The following is a 13,849-nucleotide window of genomic DNA, read 5'->3' on the forward strand; positions in this document are numbered from 1 at the left end:
TACGCTGTTGATTTTGGAGTTTTTGTTCACGATTTGGTGATGTATTTGCTCTAAAGTTTTAGCCTTCGCTATTCAGGAAGCTTTCTCATTAGCTTAGCAAGCTTTTGGAATTAATTTGGATTAATTGGTAACGAACTTTGCTAGATTTTGGAATCCCCCCTTGACTACTTCTAAATTCAAGATGTCTGACCAGTCTCAAGTACCTAAGTACAGGCAGTGTAGCGTTAGGACTTGTACTAGGCGTCTTCCGAAGGCCTCTATAGATCCTCACACCGTATGTTCCATTTGTAGGGGTAAATCCTGTCAATTGGAAGATCGATGTGGGGAATGTGCTGGGCTTTCGGAATTCGATTTTAACGAATTCCTTAGATATGCACATAGGTTAGAGAAGGAGAGAAATAGGAGGAGTTCTTCTCGCTCTGTGGATTTTTCCTCTCCCCATGCCCCTCAACCTTTTCCTTCCCCTGTGGTGGTGACTCCCGAACCTGCTACGAGTGCTCAGCCTGGTATGGCGGATATGTTGCGTGCCATTCAGGCTCTCGGTGACAAAGTGGAGTCATTGGCTAATGACCGTAATCAGCTCTTGGCAGATGTCAGAGAGCTGAAAGCGAAAAGTGCAGTGGGAAGTGTTAGTGCTAGTGATGTGCAAAGTGTCAGTGTCAGTGTTGCGCATGAGGGTACATCTGTGCGTGCCAGTCGTCCTCCCAGTCCGGGACCTCTTGCAAGCTCCCAAGCCCAGGGGAGAAGCAATGTCGAAGGACCAAAGGGTTCGGCAGGCCTTGATCGGCGCACGGATGTATCCTCAGTGGTTGCGGACGTATCTGTTAAGGATCGTCCCATCCACATACAGACGAATGAGCCCTTACATTCCTCGTCTGTGGAAGAAGTTTCTAGGAGGAAACGGTGGACCAAGGTCTCACGACCGCTCAAACGTAAGGTCCCTTCCGAGCGAGTCCAACGGCCCAGGTGTAGCCACTGGGTCAGTTCGGACTCGCCGCAGTCATCTGATGACTGCACACCTCCCAAGAGAGGTAGAGTGGTCCCTCAACAGGCTTCTGCTCCGTCTGTTGTTGCTCCAACCACAGTAGACCCTAAGTGGTCCATGCTGCAGACTATGCAGTCTCAGCTTGCTGCATTCATGCAGGAGTATCATGCTGAGAAGGTTATCACTGCTCCTGTTAACCTACAACCCGCCGAGGTTGTGCGCTCAGCAGATACTGCGGCTGCCTGCTCCCACACTCCACCTGTGAGAGCTCCACCACCGATGCGCAGTCCACCCTGCCAGACGCATGTTCTTGCTGCACCATCTGCTAACATGCGTGAGCTACCGCATCAGCAGTGGGAAGGTTCTGTAGAGCTGCCGGGTTCCAGCACTATGCGGCTTTCTCCGCAGCCCATGCAGCATACTCTGCATACCTTACAGCATGCTCCGCATACCATGCAGCATGCGCCGCATACCTTACAGCATGCTCTGCATACCATACCGCATGCTCCTCAACCCACCGCAGCCCCTCCCACTCACCAGCCCTCTGCTTCTGTTGTTGCCAGCTCGCAGACCGACCAGCAGCAGCATGATGTTGGATCCGCAGGTACGCATGCACCCGTACTGCCGGATTCAGCCGTTCAGCTTTCTGCTCTACCTTTGCCACTTACAACTCAGCTGTCGGATGATGGTGTATCGGATGACGAAGCTGCACATCTGGATGAACCTCACTCTGATTTTGAAGGGCCCAAGTCTACGCCTCCCTCCTTAGACTTTCGTAAAGTCCTTGCCTTGTTCAGGGACTTGTATCCTGAGCAATTTGTGTCTGCAACCCCTCGTTCTCCTCCCTCCGAGTTTGCTCTGGGCATGCAGTCGGCTGCGCCTGCCTTCACCAAGCTTGTTCTCGCCAGATCATCTAAGAGAGCTTTGAGGGTTATGGGAGAATGGTTGCATTCCAAGAAGCAACTGGGAAAGACTTCTTTCGTCTTTCCGCCTACCAAGCTTGCTTCTAAGTCGAGCGTCTGGTATGCCACGGGAGAGGAACCCGGCTTGGGAGTTCCTGCCTCTGCCCAGGGCGACTTCTCAAGTCTGGTTGACTCTCCCCGCAGGTTGGCTATGAGACGTTCGAAGATCTGCTGGTCCTTTTCTGATTTGGATCATCTGTTGAAGGGAGTCTTTCGTGCCTTCGAGATATTCAACTTCCTCGATTGGTGTTTGGGAGCCTTAAGCAGAAAGACTTCCTCTTCAGACAAGGACTCGGCCATGCTGATCATGTCTAGCATGGACAAAGCAATTCGGGATGGGTCCGGTGAACTTGCGGCTTCGTATGTGTCAGGAGTCCTTAAGAAGAGAGAACATCTTTGCTCCTTCTTATCAGCTGGTATCACTCCTTGCCAGAAGTCAGAGTTGTTGTTTGCTCCTCTCTCCAAGTGTCTGTTTCCGGAGGAGCTGATAGGATGGCTGCCTCTCTTATCCAGAAGGATACTCATGATCTTATGGCATCTTCTGCACGTAAGGCTAAAACCTTACCTTCCGTGCCTAGACCCTTCCGCCCTGCAGCAGTTGACACACCTGCTTCTAGGTTCATCCCGCCCTTTCGTGGCAGAGCCTCCAGCAGAGGAGGTACCCGTGCAGACAGTCACCGTGGCAAGTCCAAGAAGGGTTCCAAGTCCGCAAAAGGCAAGTTCTGACTGCCTTCCTCTCCAGACAGCAGTAGGAGCCAGACTCAAGACCTTCTGGCAAGCTTGGGAGAGCAGAGGTGCAAGCGCTCAGTCTGTGAAGTGGCTAAGGGAGGGATACAGAATTCCGTTCTGCCGCAGTCCCCCTCTTACTACGTCTCCCATCAACCTCTCTCCCAACTACAAGGAGAAGGACAAGAGGCTAGCGTTGCAACAAGAGGTGTCGCTCTTGCTACAAAAGGAAGCGGTGGTCATAGTCCGGGATCATCAATCCCCGGGCTTTTACAACCGTCTCTTCCTGGTAGCCAAGAAGACAGGAGGTTGGAGACCGGTGCTGGACGTCAGTGCTCTCAATGCTTTTGTCACCAAGCAGACGTTCACGATGGAGACGACGAAGTCGGTCCTAGCAGCGGTCAGGCAGAAGGACTGGATGGTCTCGTTAGACCTGAAAGACGCGTACTTTCACGTCCCCATCCATCCAGACTCCCAACCTTTCCTAAGGTTCGTCTATGGAAAGGTTGTGTACCAGTTCCAAGCCCTGTGCTTTGGCCTAAGCACGGCACCTCTTGTGTTTACCAGACTGATGAGGAATATTGCGAAATTCCTTCACTTGGCAGACATCAGAGCCTCCCTCTATTTAGACGACTGGCTTTTAAGAGCTCCCACAAGTCGTCGCTGTCTGGAGAATCTCAGATGGACTATGGATCTGACCAAGGAACTGGGCCTCCTGGTCAATTTAGAGAAGTCCCAGCTCGTCCCATCCCAGACCATTGTCTATCTGGGTATGGAGATTCAGAGTCGAGCTTTTCGGGCTTTTCCGTCGGCCCCAAGGATCAATCAAGCCCTAGAATGCATCCAGAGCATGCTGAGAAGGAACCGATGTTCAGTCAGGCAGTGGATGAGTCTAACAGGGACACTTTCATCGCTGGCCCTGTTCATCGAGTTAGGGAGACTCCACCTCCGCCCCCTTCAGTATCATCTAGCTGCTCACTGGATAAAGGACATGACGCTAGAGACGGTCTCAGTTCCTGTTTCCGAAGAGATGAGGTCTACTCTAACGTGGTGGAAGAACAGCATTCTTCTCAAGGAAGGTCTACCATTGGCTGTTCAGACCCCCGACCACCGTCTCTTCTCGGACGCATCGGACACGGGCTGGGGTGCGACACTGGACGGACAGGAATGCTCGGGCACATGGAATCAGGAGCAAAGGACACTTCACATCAATTGCAAGGAGTTGTTGGCGGTTCATCTGGCCTTGATAAACTTCAAGTCCCTCCAGCTAAACAAGGTGGTGGAGGTGAACTCCGACAACACCACAGCCTTGGCTTACATCTCAAAGCAGGGAGGGACTCATTCGAGGAAGTTGTTCGAGATCGCAAGGGACCTCCTCATTTGGTCAAAAGATCGAAAGCTTTCGCTGGTAACGAGGTTCATTCAGGGCGATATGAATGTCATGGCAGATCGCCTCAGCCGGAAGGGTCAGGTCATCCCCACAGAGTGGACCCTTCACAAGAATGTTTGCAGCAAACTATGGGCCCTGTGGGGTCAGCCAACCATAGATCTATTCGCTACCTCGATGACCAAGAGGCTCCCGATGTATTGTTCTCCGATTCCAGACCCAGCAGCAGTTCACGTGGATGCCTTTCTGCTGGATTGGTCCCATCTCGACCTGTATGCGTTCCCGCCGTTCAAGATTGTCAACAGGGTACTTCAGAAGTTCGCCTCTCACAAAGGGACACGGCTGACGTTGGTTGCTCCCCTCTGGCCCGCGAGAGAATGGTTCACCGAGGTACTGCAATGGCTAGTCGACGTTCCCAGGACTCTTCCTCTAAGAGTGGACCTTCTGCGTCAACCTCACGTAAAGAAGGTACACCCAAACCTCCACGCTCTTCGTCTGACTGCCTTCAGACTATCGAAAGACTCTCAAGAGCTAGAGGCTTTTCGAAGGAGGCAGCCAGAGCGATTGCCAGAGCAAGGAGGACATCCACTCTCAGAGTCTATCAGTCTAAATGGGAAGTCTTCCGAAGCTGGTGCAAGGCCAATGCAGTTTCCTCAACCAGTACCACTGTAACCCAGATTGCTGACTTCCTGTTACATCTAAGGAACGTAAGATCCCTATCAGCTCCTACGATCAAGGGTTACAGAAGTATGTTGGCAGCGGTATTCCGCCACAGAGGCTTGGATCTTTCCACCAACAAAGATCTACAGGACCTCCTTAGGTCTTTTGAGACCTCAAAGGAACGTCGGTTGTCCACTCCAGGCTGGAATCTAGACGTGGTATTAAGGTTCCTAATGTCATCAAGATTTGAACCACTCCAATCAGCCTCTTTTAAGGACCTCACATTAAAAACTCTTTTCCTCGTGTGCTTAGCAACAGCTAAAAGAGTAAGTGAGATCCACGCCTTCAGCAGGAACATAGGTTTCACATCTGAAACGGCTACATGTTCCTTACAGCTCGGTTTTTTGGCTAAAAACGAGCTTCCTTCCCGTCCTTGGCCTAAGTCGTTCGAGATCCCAAGCCTGTCCAACTTGGTGGGGAACGAACTAGAGAGAGTACTTTGCCCAGTTAGAGCTCTTAGGTACTATTTAAGAAGGTCAAAGCCATTACGAGGACAATCAGAAGCTTTATGGTGTGCTATCAAGAAGCCTTCTCTTCCGATGTCTAAGAACGCAGTTTCTTACTACATCAGGCTTCTGATTAGAGAAGCACATTCTCATCTGAAGGAAGAAGACCTTGCTTTGCTGAAGGTAAGGACACATGAAGTGAGAGCTGTTGCTACTTCAGTGGCCTTCAAACAGAACCGTTCTCTGCAGAGTGTTATGGATGCAACCTATTGGAGAAGCAAGTCAGTGTTCGCATCATTCTATCTCAAAGATGTCCAGTCTCTTTACGAGAACTGCTACACCCTGGGACCATTCGTAGCAGCGAGTGCAGTAGTAGGTGAGGGCTCAGCCACTACATTCCCATAATCCCATAACCTTTTTAACCTTTCTCTTGAATACTTTTTATTGTTGTTCTTTTGGTTGTACGGTCGGCTAAGAAGCCTTCCGCATCCTGGTTTATTTGGCGGGTGGTCAAATTCTTTCTTGAGAAGCGCCTAGGTTAGAGGTTGTGATGAGGTCCTTTAGTATGGGTTGCAGCCCTTTATACTTCAGCACCTAAGAGTCGTTCAGCATCCTAAGAGGACCGCTAGGCTCAGTAAGGAAGACATACTTAAAAAAGGCAGAGTAATAGTTCAAGTCGACTTCCTTACCAGGTACTTATTTATTTTATGTTTGTTATTTTGAATAACTGATAAAATGAAATACGGGATACTTAGCTTCTTTGTTAACATATATGCTGGTCTCCACCCACCACCCTGGGTGTGAATCAGCTACATGATCATCGGGTAAGATTAATATTGAAAAATGTTATTTTCATTAGTAAAATAAATTTTTGAATATACTTACCCGATGATCATGAATTAAAGAACCCGCCCTTCCTCCCCATAGAGAACCAGTGGACCGAGGAGAAAATTGAGTTCTTGTTGACAAGAAGTACTTGAGTACCTGCTCACAGATGGCGCTGTTGTGTACACCCCCACCTGGATAGCGATCGCTGGCGTATCCCGACCGTAGATTTCTGTCGGGCAACGGAGTTGACAGCTACATGATCATCGGGTAAGTATATTCAAAAATTTATTTTACTAATGAAAATAACATATTTCAAAAGATGAGTACCAAGTTATTTAGCCAACATTTTGGCATACAATTTAAGGTATAAGTACTCGTGCCATATAAAATTATTATTTTTTGAGTAATAACATTTAATGATTAATCAAATTTTAATTAACAGAATTTTGAAATTAAATTTATTTGCATAAGTAGTTTTTGTTGTTGAATTATAACTTGAATGAAACCTATAATTTCACATTCTTTCTCTCTAGGAATCATTCCAAAGTCACCGAGTTGTAAACCATCGCCAAAAGTAAAAAAAATAATATACGACGCATCCGAAAGCGAGGACTTTGACCGAGAGGAGGTACCAACTTATGAAGAAGTGGCTCGTCTTTATCCTCGGCCAGGTCTTCCACGCCCCGTAGTTCTCATTGGTCCTCCAGGTGTCGGTAGGAATGAGTTGAAGCGAAGAGTGATAGCTCTGGACCCAAGTAAATTCCGCACGCCTGTACCAAGTAAGACTGATCAAAGGAAGTTTTGTTTTATTATTCTAGTTCCAAATGCATTTAAGAAAATCCTGAATGATTTTTTCAAGAAAAGGCAAGACTTGAAGATATTATAGTATTGGATGGCTTTTGTGTGCAAGGTGAATAATCTATTAACTTCTATTTTAAAGTGAATCCCTTTCTCATTGGATAATATTGGAGGAGCTTTATTCATTATTAAAATTAAAATTTCTCACGAGTGTCGGTGCATTCATATAATAATTACAGTAATTTCATAATAACAAAAAATTGCAAATATCCATAAGGTTTTTTAATGATCAAATTCTTGAATAATTTTATGTGGGTAGTGTTTTTGCGTGAAGGAAGAAATTAAAAAAAAACAGAATCTTTCATATGGAGATTTATTTCTTTTATAGTTTCCTCATACATTTTCAATAGGTATTAATACAGGGAGTCCCATTTGCCATACTGTAAAAATATCTTGTGTTCAGTGACTTCTCGGCCACCAAGACACGGCGAAGTTAACAACAGAGACTATCAGTTTGTTACCCGAGATGATCTGGAGGAGGAGGCAGCTTCGGGAACACTAGTGGAACACGGAGAGTTCAAGGGTCACCTGTATGGAACTTCTGCCGTTAACCTCAAATCAATGATCAATGCAGGCTATGTAGTATTGATCACTCCTCATTACCAGGTATGCATATAGTTTTCTTTTTCATATTGGGAATAATGATGAAGCATGGGTACGTACCTGTAAAGGAGCAGAAATTACTTTGGGAATAGAAACAGAACATACAAATAGTAATACAAATACACTTAATCTAAGATTTGGTCTTGTAATTGATTAGAGCTTATAATTTTGAAGGATAGGCTAGTGTTAGTACAGTACAATATATGGAGCGAGTGTAAAAATGTTTGATTAGATGTACATTTTATTTTCATGCAATTAAAATGCTTGTGTAACAAAGTTTGACTAGATTTGCATTTAATTCAAATGCCATTAAAATGGTTTGATAAAATACAGATAATCTATTTTCATATTCAATCATATTCTATCGTGTTTTGGTGGGAGGGAATTAATTTTGTTGTGTGCAGCCTAATTAGTCCCTGGATATCAGCAGGATTTTCAAGTCTTGGATAATGTTATACATTTTGCAAAAAAACCAGGAAACAGAGTACAGTAATGGTTTGTTTACTGAAATATAATATCCTCCTACAGTTGGACCAGATCCTGAAATTTGTGATGTTTATAGAAGATTGCATGTAATAATAATTTATATATTTTTTATAATATTGGAAAACCACATAAGGTGATATCTGGTAATATATTTTTTTTCCTGAATCAACCAAGACACTTGGGTGAAATCAATCTACTTTAATAATATTTAGATAAACCAAAAGATCCTGTCATTTACCTTAGCTTCATTATACCAAAGTTACTTGCTTATTATTATCTAACATATTTTAGATTTAAAATTATTTCTCATAACATCTCTGGGTCTTTCTGCTTTGGCTTCAAACGATGAATATTCTCTTTTAGTCTTAGTTAGATTAACACCACTTTGATAAAACTTTTGTTTTTCCTCATAACTAAATTTATCTCTCAACATCTAGGCCCTCAAGTACCTGAGAACAGCAGAGTTCAAACCGTACGTGATATACGTCAAGCCTCCTACCCTGGCTGTGCTCAAAGAAACGAGGCAAGCAGCGCATGCGCGGTCAACATTTGATGAAAATAATTCGAGAGGATTCACGGTTAGTACTGGTTCATATCGTTTACTGTTACTGTACTTTTGTAAGTGTGTGTGGCATTTGAGTTGGTCATAATTGTATCTAGAGTTGGGTAATATTGCTATTTTTTTTTTCTGCATGAAAGTTCTCAACTTGCAAACTAAATACAGTAGGGTCCAAAAATATGCGTGCTTGAATTGTGCAATTCTCCTTTTATGCAATCGCTAGTTCTCAAAAATGAATTTTCTGTATTTGCAAAGTCGATCAATGTCTGCGAGTCACGTGCCATGAAAGTATCAAATCTATTGTCTTATCAAGTATTGGTAGGCCTAGGTATGGTACTTGATAATAAGTGTAACCAAACCATATTTACGTACATTCTATTTGCTAAATTTCATAATAAATAGCCTATTTAAGGAAAAAATTCCATATCAACAATGAAATCAGCTTTTATCTATGAGAGTCCAGCTGACAAAATGTAAACATCGAGTTATGATTACGTTCTCGGTAACCTTTATCTATCGCTAATCTATCAATAATTTTAACGGTAGTGTTAATGATGGTTGTAAAAAGATTTAGATTAGCATAATATTAATTTTTCAATATTAAACTTAGCCGGTGATTATATAAGCTGCAACTCTGTTGCTCGACAGAAAACTCTACGTTCAAAATACGCCAGCGATCGCTATGCAGGTAGGGGGTGTACATCAACAGCGCCATCTGTCGAGCAGGTACTCAGTACTCAATGTAAACACAGAACCAATTTTCTCTCTGTCGGGCTACCGGCAAGACCTACTAATTCGCTGTTACTAACTGGATTTGTTTTCACAACTATTTGGTGAAGTACACTATTCTAGTTTTGAGCTTTCGCTATGCAGGTGTTTTATCTTCATCTCAAAACTTGAACTCGTTTTGGATAGATTTAATTATGGTGACAAAGAGAGTATGGACTCTCTTTCACTTTTAAATGGCCGACCCTTCCCTTAGACGGAAGTGTGTTTAGGTTTTTAGTAATTTTGCTTAACACGTTATAGATCTATATCTTTTATATCTCTCCGCCTTTATTAGGCCTCTTCGATTAACTTTCCATTTATTATAAACATATAAAAATAAATTTTTATGTTTTGTTTATATGCGACCTTTCCTGATAGTAGGCGGTCCTAACTTGGAACCGAAGTTGATCAACGTTGAGCCCGTTATATCGTATTTAGCCTTTAAAGAATTTAAAACTTTTTAAATTTAATGTTTTATGAAAGAATTTCTTTGATAGTCTTCGTACTGATTTCAAAGATGAACTAACGTTTAGTTTTTTAGACTACGCAGTTGTTGACGTTCAGGACGTTCAACATGCGCTCTATCGTTACGATAGAGAGAGAGTGTTTCACGGTTTCACTTTGCAGTAAGAGTAAATCGATTCTGACGTTTTGTTCATTCTTTCTTAGCGTAAATGTTTAAAATTCTATATTAAAGGAACTTTTTATTTGGAAAACCTTTCAGTTTTTCCTTTAGTCAATAACATGTTTTTTTGACGATATATAATTGGGCTCTTCTCTTAGGTGCGAAATCAAGAGAGAAAGAGAGAGAGAGAGATAGAGACGGAGGGAGAGAGAGGAGAGAAAACGTTCCGTTCAAGCGGGTAACGTTGTTCTCGTGTTACTCTCGTCCCTAGTCGCTGTACGGGGAAGAAGGTAAAACGTTTCTAGGGTTTTATTCTTGTCCCCAGGCTATGTGCGGTGAGAGATTGTAAACGTAGTTTATTTGAACTAGTGTTTAGTCTCTTTCCCAGCCACTGAATTTTTTATCTTTATATATGTTTTCTGTTTTTTGCTAGTATTAATGAGCTGCATTATACGACTGATTTCGCAATTACTACCTTTTAATGAAGGGTAGAATTGCGTGTTTCAGGTAGAAATCAGTAAAAGTTTCGATTTCAGTGAAATAAGTGCAAAACAGAAAATCGATAAAGTGATATGCGCAAAGTGTTACAGTGTTGCGTCCGAGGGTTCGTCTGTTCGTGCCTGTCATTCACCTAGTCCGGGACCTCTTGCAAGCTCCCAAGCCCAGGGGAGAAGTAATGTCGAACGACTTATGGGTTCGAGAGGCCTTGATCAACGAACAGACGTTTTTTTTTTTTTCCCTCCGTGGTTTCGGGCGTATCTACCCAAGATCGCCCCACCCACACAAAGACGAGAGAGCCCATTTATTTCTCGTCTGCGGAAGAGGTTTCTCGTAAGAAACCATGGACCAAGGTCTCGCGGCTTATTAAGCGCAAGTCGGTCCCTTCCGCGCAAGTCCAACGGCCCAGTTGTAGCCACTGGGTAAGTTCGGACTCGCTGCAGTCTTCCGACGACTGCTCACCTCCTAAGAGAGGCAAAGCGGTACCGCATCAGGCAGTCACACCGTCTGTTGCCGCACCTGCTCCTGTAGACCCTAAGTGGTCTTTGCTGCAGACCATGCAGTCTCAGTTAACGTCATTGATGCGGGACTTTCGTGCGGAGAAGGTTGACACTGCACCAACCTCTAGCCTACAACCAACCACGGTTGTGCGTCCTGTGGACGCTGAGGCGACCTTCTGCCGCACTCCAGCTGAGAGAGTCCCGCCACCCATGCGTTCCAGTGTACCCTGCCAGCCGCATGTTGACGTTCAGTAACGCACGGAACCTTCCGTTGACGTTCGAGAGGTACAACAACAGTCTAAGTTGTTTTGTTTTGACGCGGTGCGTCAACCTCCGCATTCTAGAGTTGTTTTGACTGCTCAGTCTAGACAGTCAAAGCAGTCTCGAGTGGACACTGTATGTCCTCACGCACCTGTTGTGGTTGACAGTTCAGTTGTTGACAGTTCACAGACTGTCAAGCAGTTACATGACGTTGCCTTCTGGTCTGCTACTAATGCACCAGTGAGAGACTCACTGAGGTAACCTAGCTTTTATCGGACAAGGTTCCTGTAGATGAGGAAGTTGCTGTTCTCCCTCCTACTGATATTCCCTTGAGGACTCTGTCATTTGGAGAGGAGCCTTAAGCTGCTTAGCCTCCTATGGACTTTAATTAAATCATGATGATTTTTTTAAGGATCTTCGTCCGGATCTTGTAACTGCTGCTCCTCGTTCGCCTAAACGTCAGAACTTACACTAGGCCTAGCTACTTCGAAGCCGTTGTTTTTAAGCTAGTGCTCTCTCGCTCTCCTAGAGAGCGTTACGTTGGCTAGGCGACTGGTTTTTGCACCAGGAGGAGTTTTAGGGATACAGCCTTTGATTTCCCTTCTTTTAAACTGGCTTATAGAGCGAGAGTCTGATAGGACACGAGAGAAGTTCTCGGCTTGGGAGTTCATGCCTCTGCCCAGATAGACTTCTCAATTCTGGTAGACTCGCCCTGGCGCCTAGCCAGGAGACGCTCCAAGTTGTTTACAGGTCAACTTCTCAACTTTTGTCGAGCCTTTGTAGTTTTGCTGTACTATTATGTCACACATAACAAGGCTTTCAGGGATGGTAAATGGTTCCGCCTCAGTCGCTAACCCCGTCTGTTGCCACACCTGCTCCCGTAGACCCTAAATGGGCTTTGCTGCAAGACATGCAGTCCAAGCTTGCGTCCTTGATAGAGGACTTAAATGCGGAGAAGAACCTTCTGGCCAACAACCTTCCAACCGGTTGGTTGTGCGCCCTGTTGACGCTGAGGTAACCTACTCGCGTCTGCCAGTTGAGGTGGTTCCTCCTTCTGGCCAACAACCTTCCAACCGGTCGGTTGTGCGCCCTGTTGACGCTGAGGTAACCTACTCGCGTCTGCCAGTTGAGGTGGTTCCTCCACCGATGCGACCCAGTGTGGGTTGCCAGTCGCACGTTGACGTTAAGCGACGCTCGGAGGTGGTTGTTGACGTTCAGGACGTTCAACAACCAGCAGAGGTGACTTGTTGTGACGCAGTGCGTCAACCTCAGCAACCCGATAGGGTGTTGACTGCACAACCCAGACAGTCTAGACAGTTTCGGGTTGACGCTGTACTTCCTCGCGCACCCATGGTTGTTGACAGTTCACAGACTGTGCAGCAGTTCCATGATATTGCGTCCGGCTCCGTCACGCATTCACCAGTGCGACCGGATTCAGCGAGTCAGACGTTGCCCACTCCGTTGCCGTTTCCTCATCAGTTTCGGATGAGGAACCCTCTGATGAGGACGTTGCTGAACAAGACGATCAGCCCCCAGCCCTGCTATCCATCCAGAAGATGCTGAAGAAGGAACGCTGCCCAGTCAGGCTGTGGATGAGTCTGGTAGGGACACTGTCATCCGTGGATCAATTTGTGTCACTAGGAAGACTACACCTCCGTCCTCTTCTATACCATCTAGCTTTTCACTGGAAAAAGGACAAGACGCTAGAAGCGGTCTCGATCCCGGTTTCCGGAAAGATAAAGTCTTGTCTGACTTGGTGAAAGGACTATATCAACCTTAGAGAGGGTCTTCCCCTGACTGTTCAGACTCCCAACCACGTTCTCTTCTCGGACGCATCGGACGTAGGCTCGGGTGCGACATTAGACGGTCGGGAATGCTCGGGATTATGGAACTCGAGTCAAAGGACAATGCATTTCAACTGCAAGGAGCTACTGGCAGTACATCTGACCTGGAAAAGCTTCAGGTCTCTCCTTCAAGGCAAAGTGGTGGAGGTGAACTCGGACAACACCACGGCTTTGGCGTACATCTCCAAGCAAGGAGGGACCTACTCTCTGACATTGTACGAGATCGCAAGGGACCTCCTCACCTGGTCAAAAGGTCTAGACATATCACTAGTAACGAGGTTCATCCAAGGCAACTTGAATGTCATGGCAGATTGTCTCAGTCGGAAGGGACAAATAATTCAAACAGAATGGACCCTCCACAAGGATGTATGCAAGAGACTTTGGGCCACCTGGGGCCAGCCAACCATAGATCTCTTCGCAACCTCGATGACCAAGAGGCTCCCAATATTTTGCTCACCAATCCCGGACCCAGCAGCAGTTCATATAGATGCCTTTCTACTAGATTGGTCACATCTAGATCTATATGCATTCCCTCCGTTCAAGATTGTCAACAAGGTACTGCAGAAGTTCGCCTCTCACGAAGGGACAAGGTTGACGCTAGTTGCTTCCCTCTGGCCCGCGAGAGAATGGTTCACCGAGGTACTTCGATGGCTAGTAGACGTTCCCAGAACACTTCCCCTAAGGGTGGACCTTCTACGTCAGCCACGCGTAAAGAAGGTACACCAAGGCCTCCACGCTCTTCGTCTGACTGCCTTCAGACTATCGAAAGACTCTCGAGAGCTAGAGGCTTTTC

At 45.6% G+C, this 13,849-nt stretch overlaps 1 protein-coding gene across 3 annotated transcripts in view; it reads left to right on the forward strand.

The window, feature by feature from the left end:
* Positions 1-13,849, forward strand: part of LOC137622371 (MAGUK p55 subfamily member 7-like) — a 90,983-nt gene that overhangs the window by 58,883 nt on the left and 18,251 nt on the right. For all 3 annotated transcript variants that reach the window (XM_068352967.1, XM_068352969.1, XM_068352968.1), the window contains 3 exons: positions 6,588-6,833; positions 7,316-7,518; positions 8,439-8,579. In XM_068352967.1, coding sequence (XP_068209068.1) covers positions 6,588-6,833; positions 7,316-7,518; positions 8,439-8,579 — 590 coding nt within the window. The remainder of the gene's footprint in view (positions 1-6,587; positions 6,834-7,315; positions 7,519-8,438; positions 8,580-13,849) is intronic.

Source organism: Palaemon carinicauda, chromosome 29 (genome assembly GCF_036898095.1).
Source record: "Palaemon carinicauda isolate YSFRI2023 chromosome 29, ASM3689809v2, whole genome shotgun sequence".
In the NCBI taxonomy this organism is placed as follows: Eukaryota; Metazoa; Arthropoda; class Malacostraca; order Decapoda; family Palaemonidae; genus Palaemon; species Palaemon carinicauda.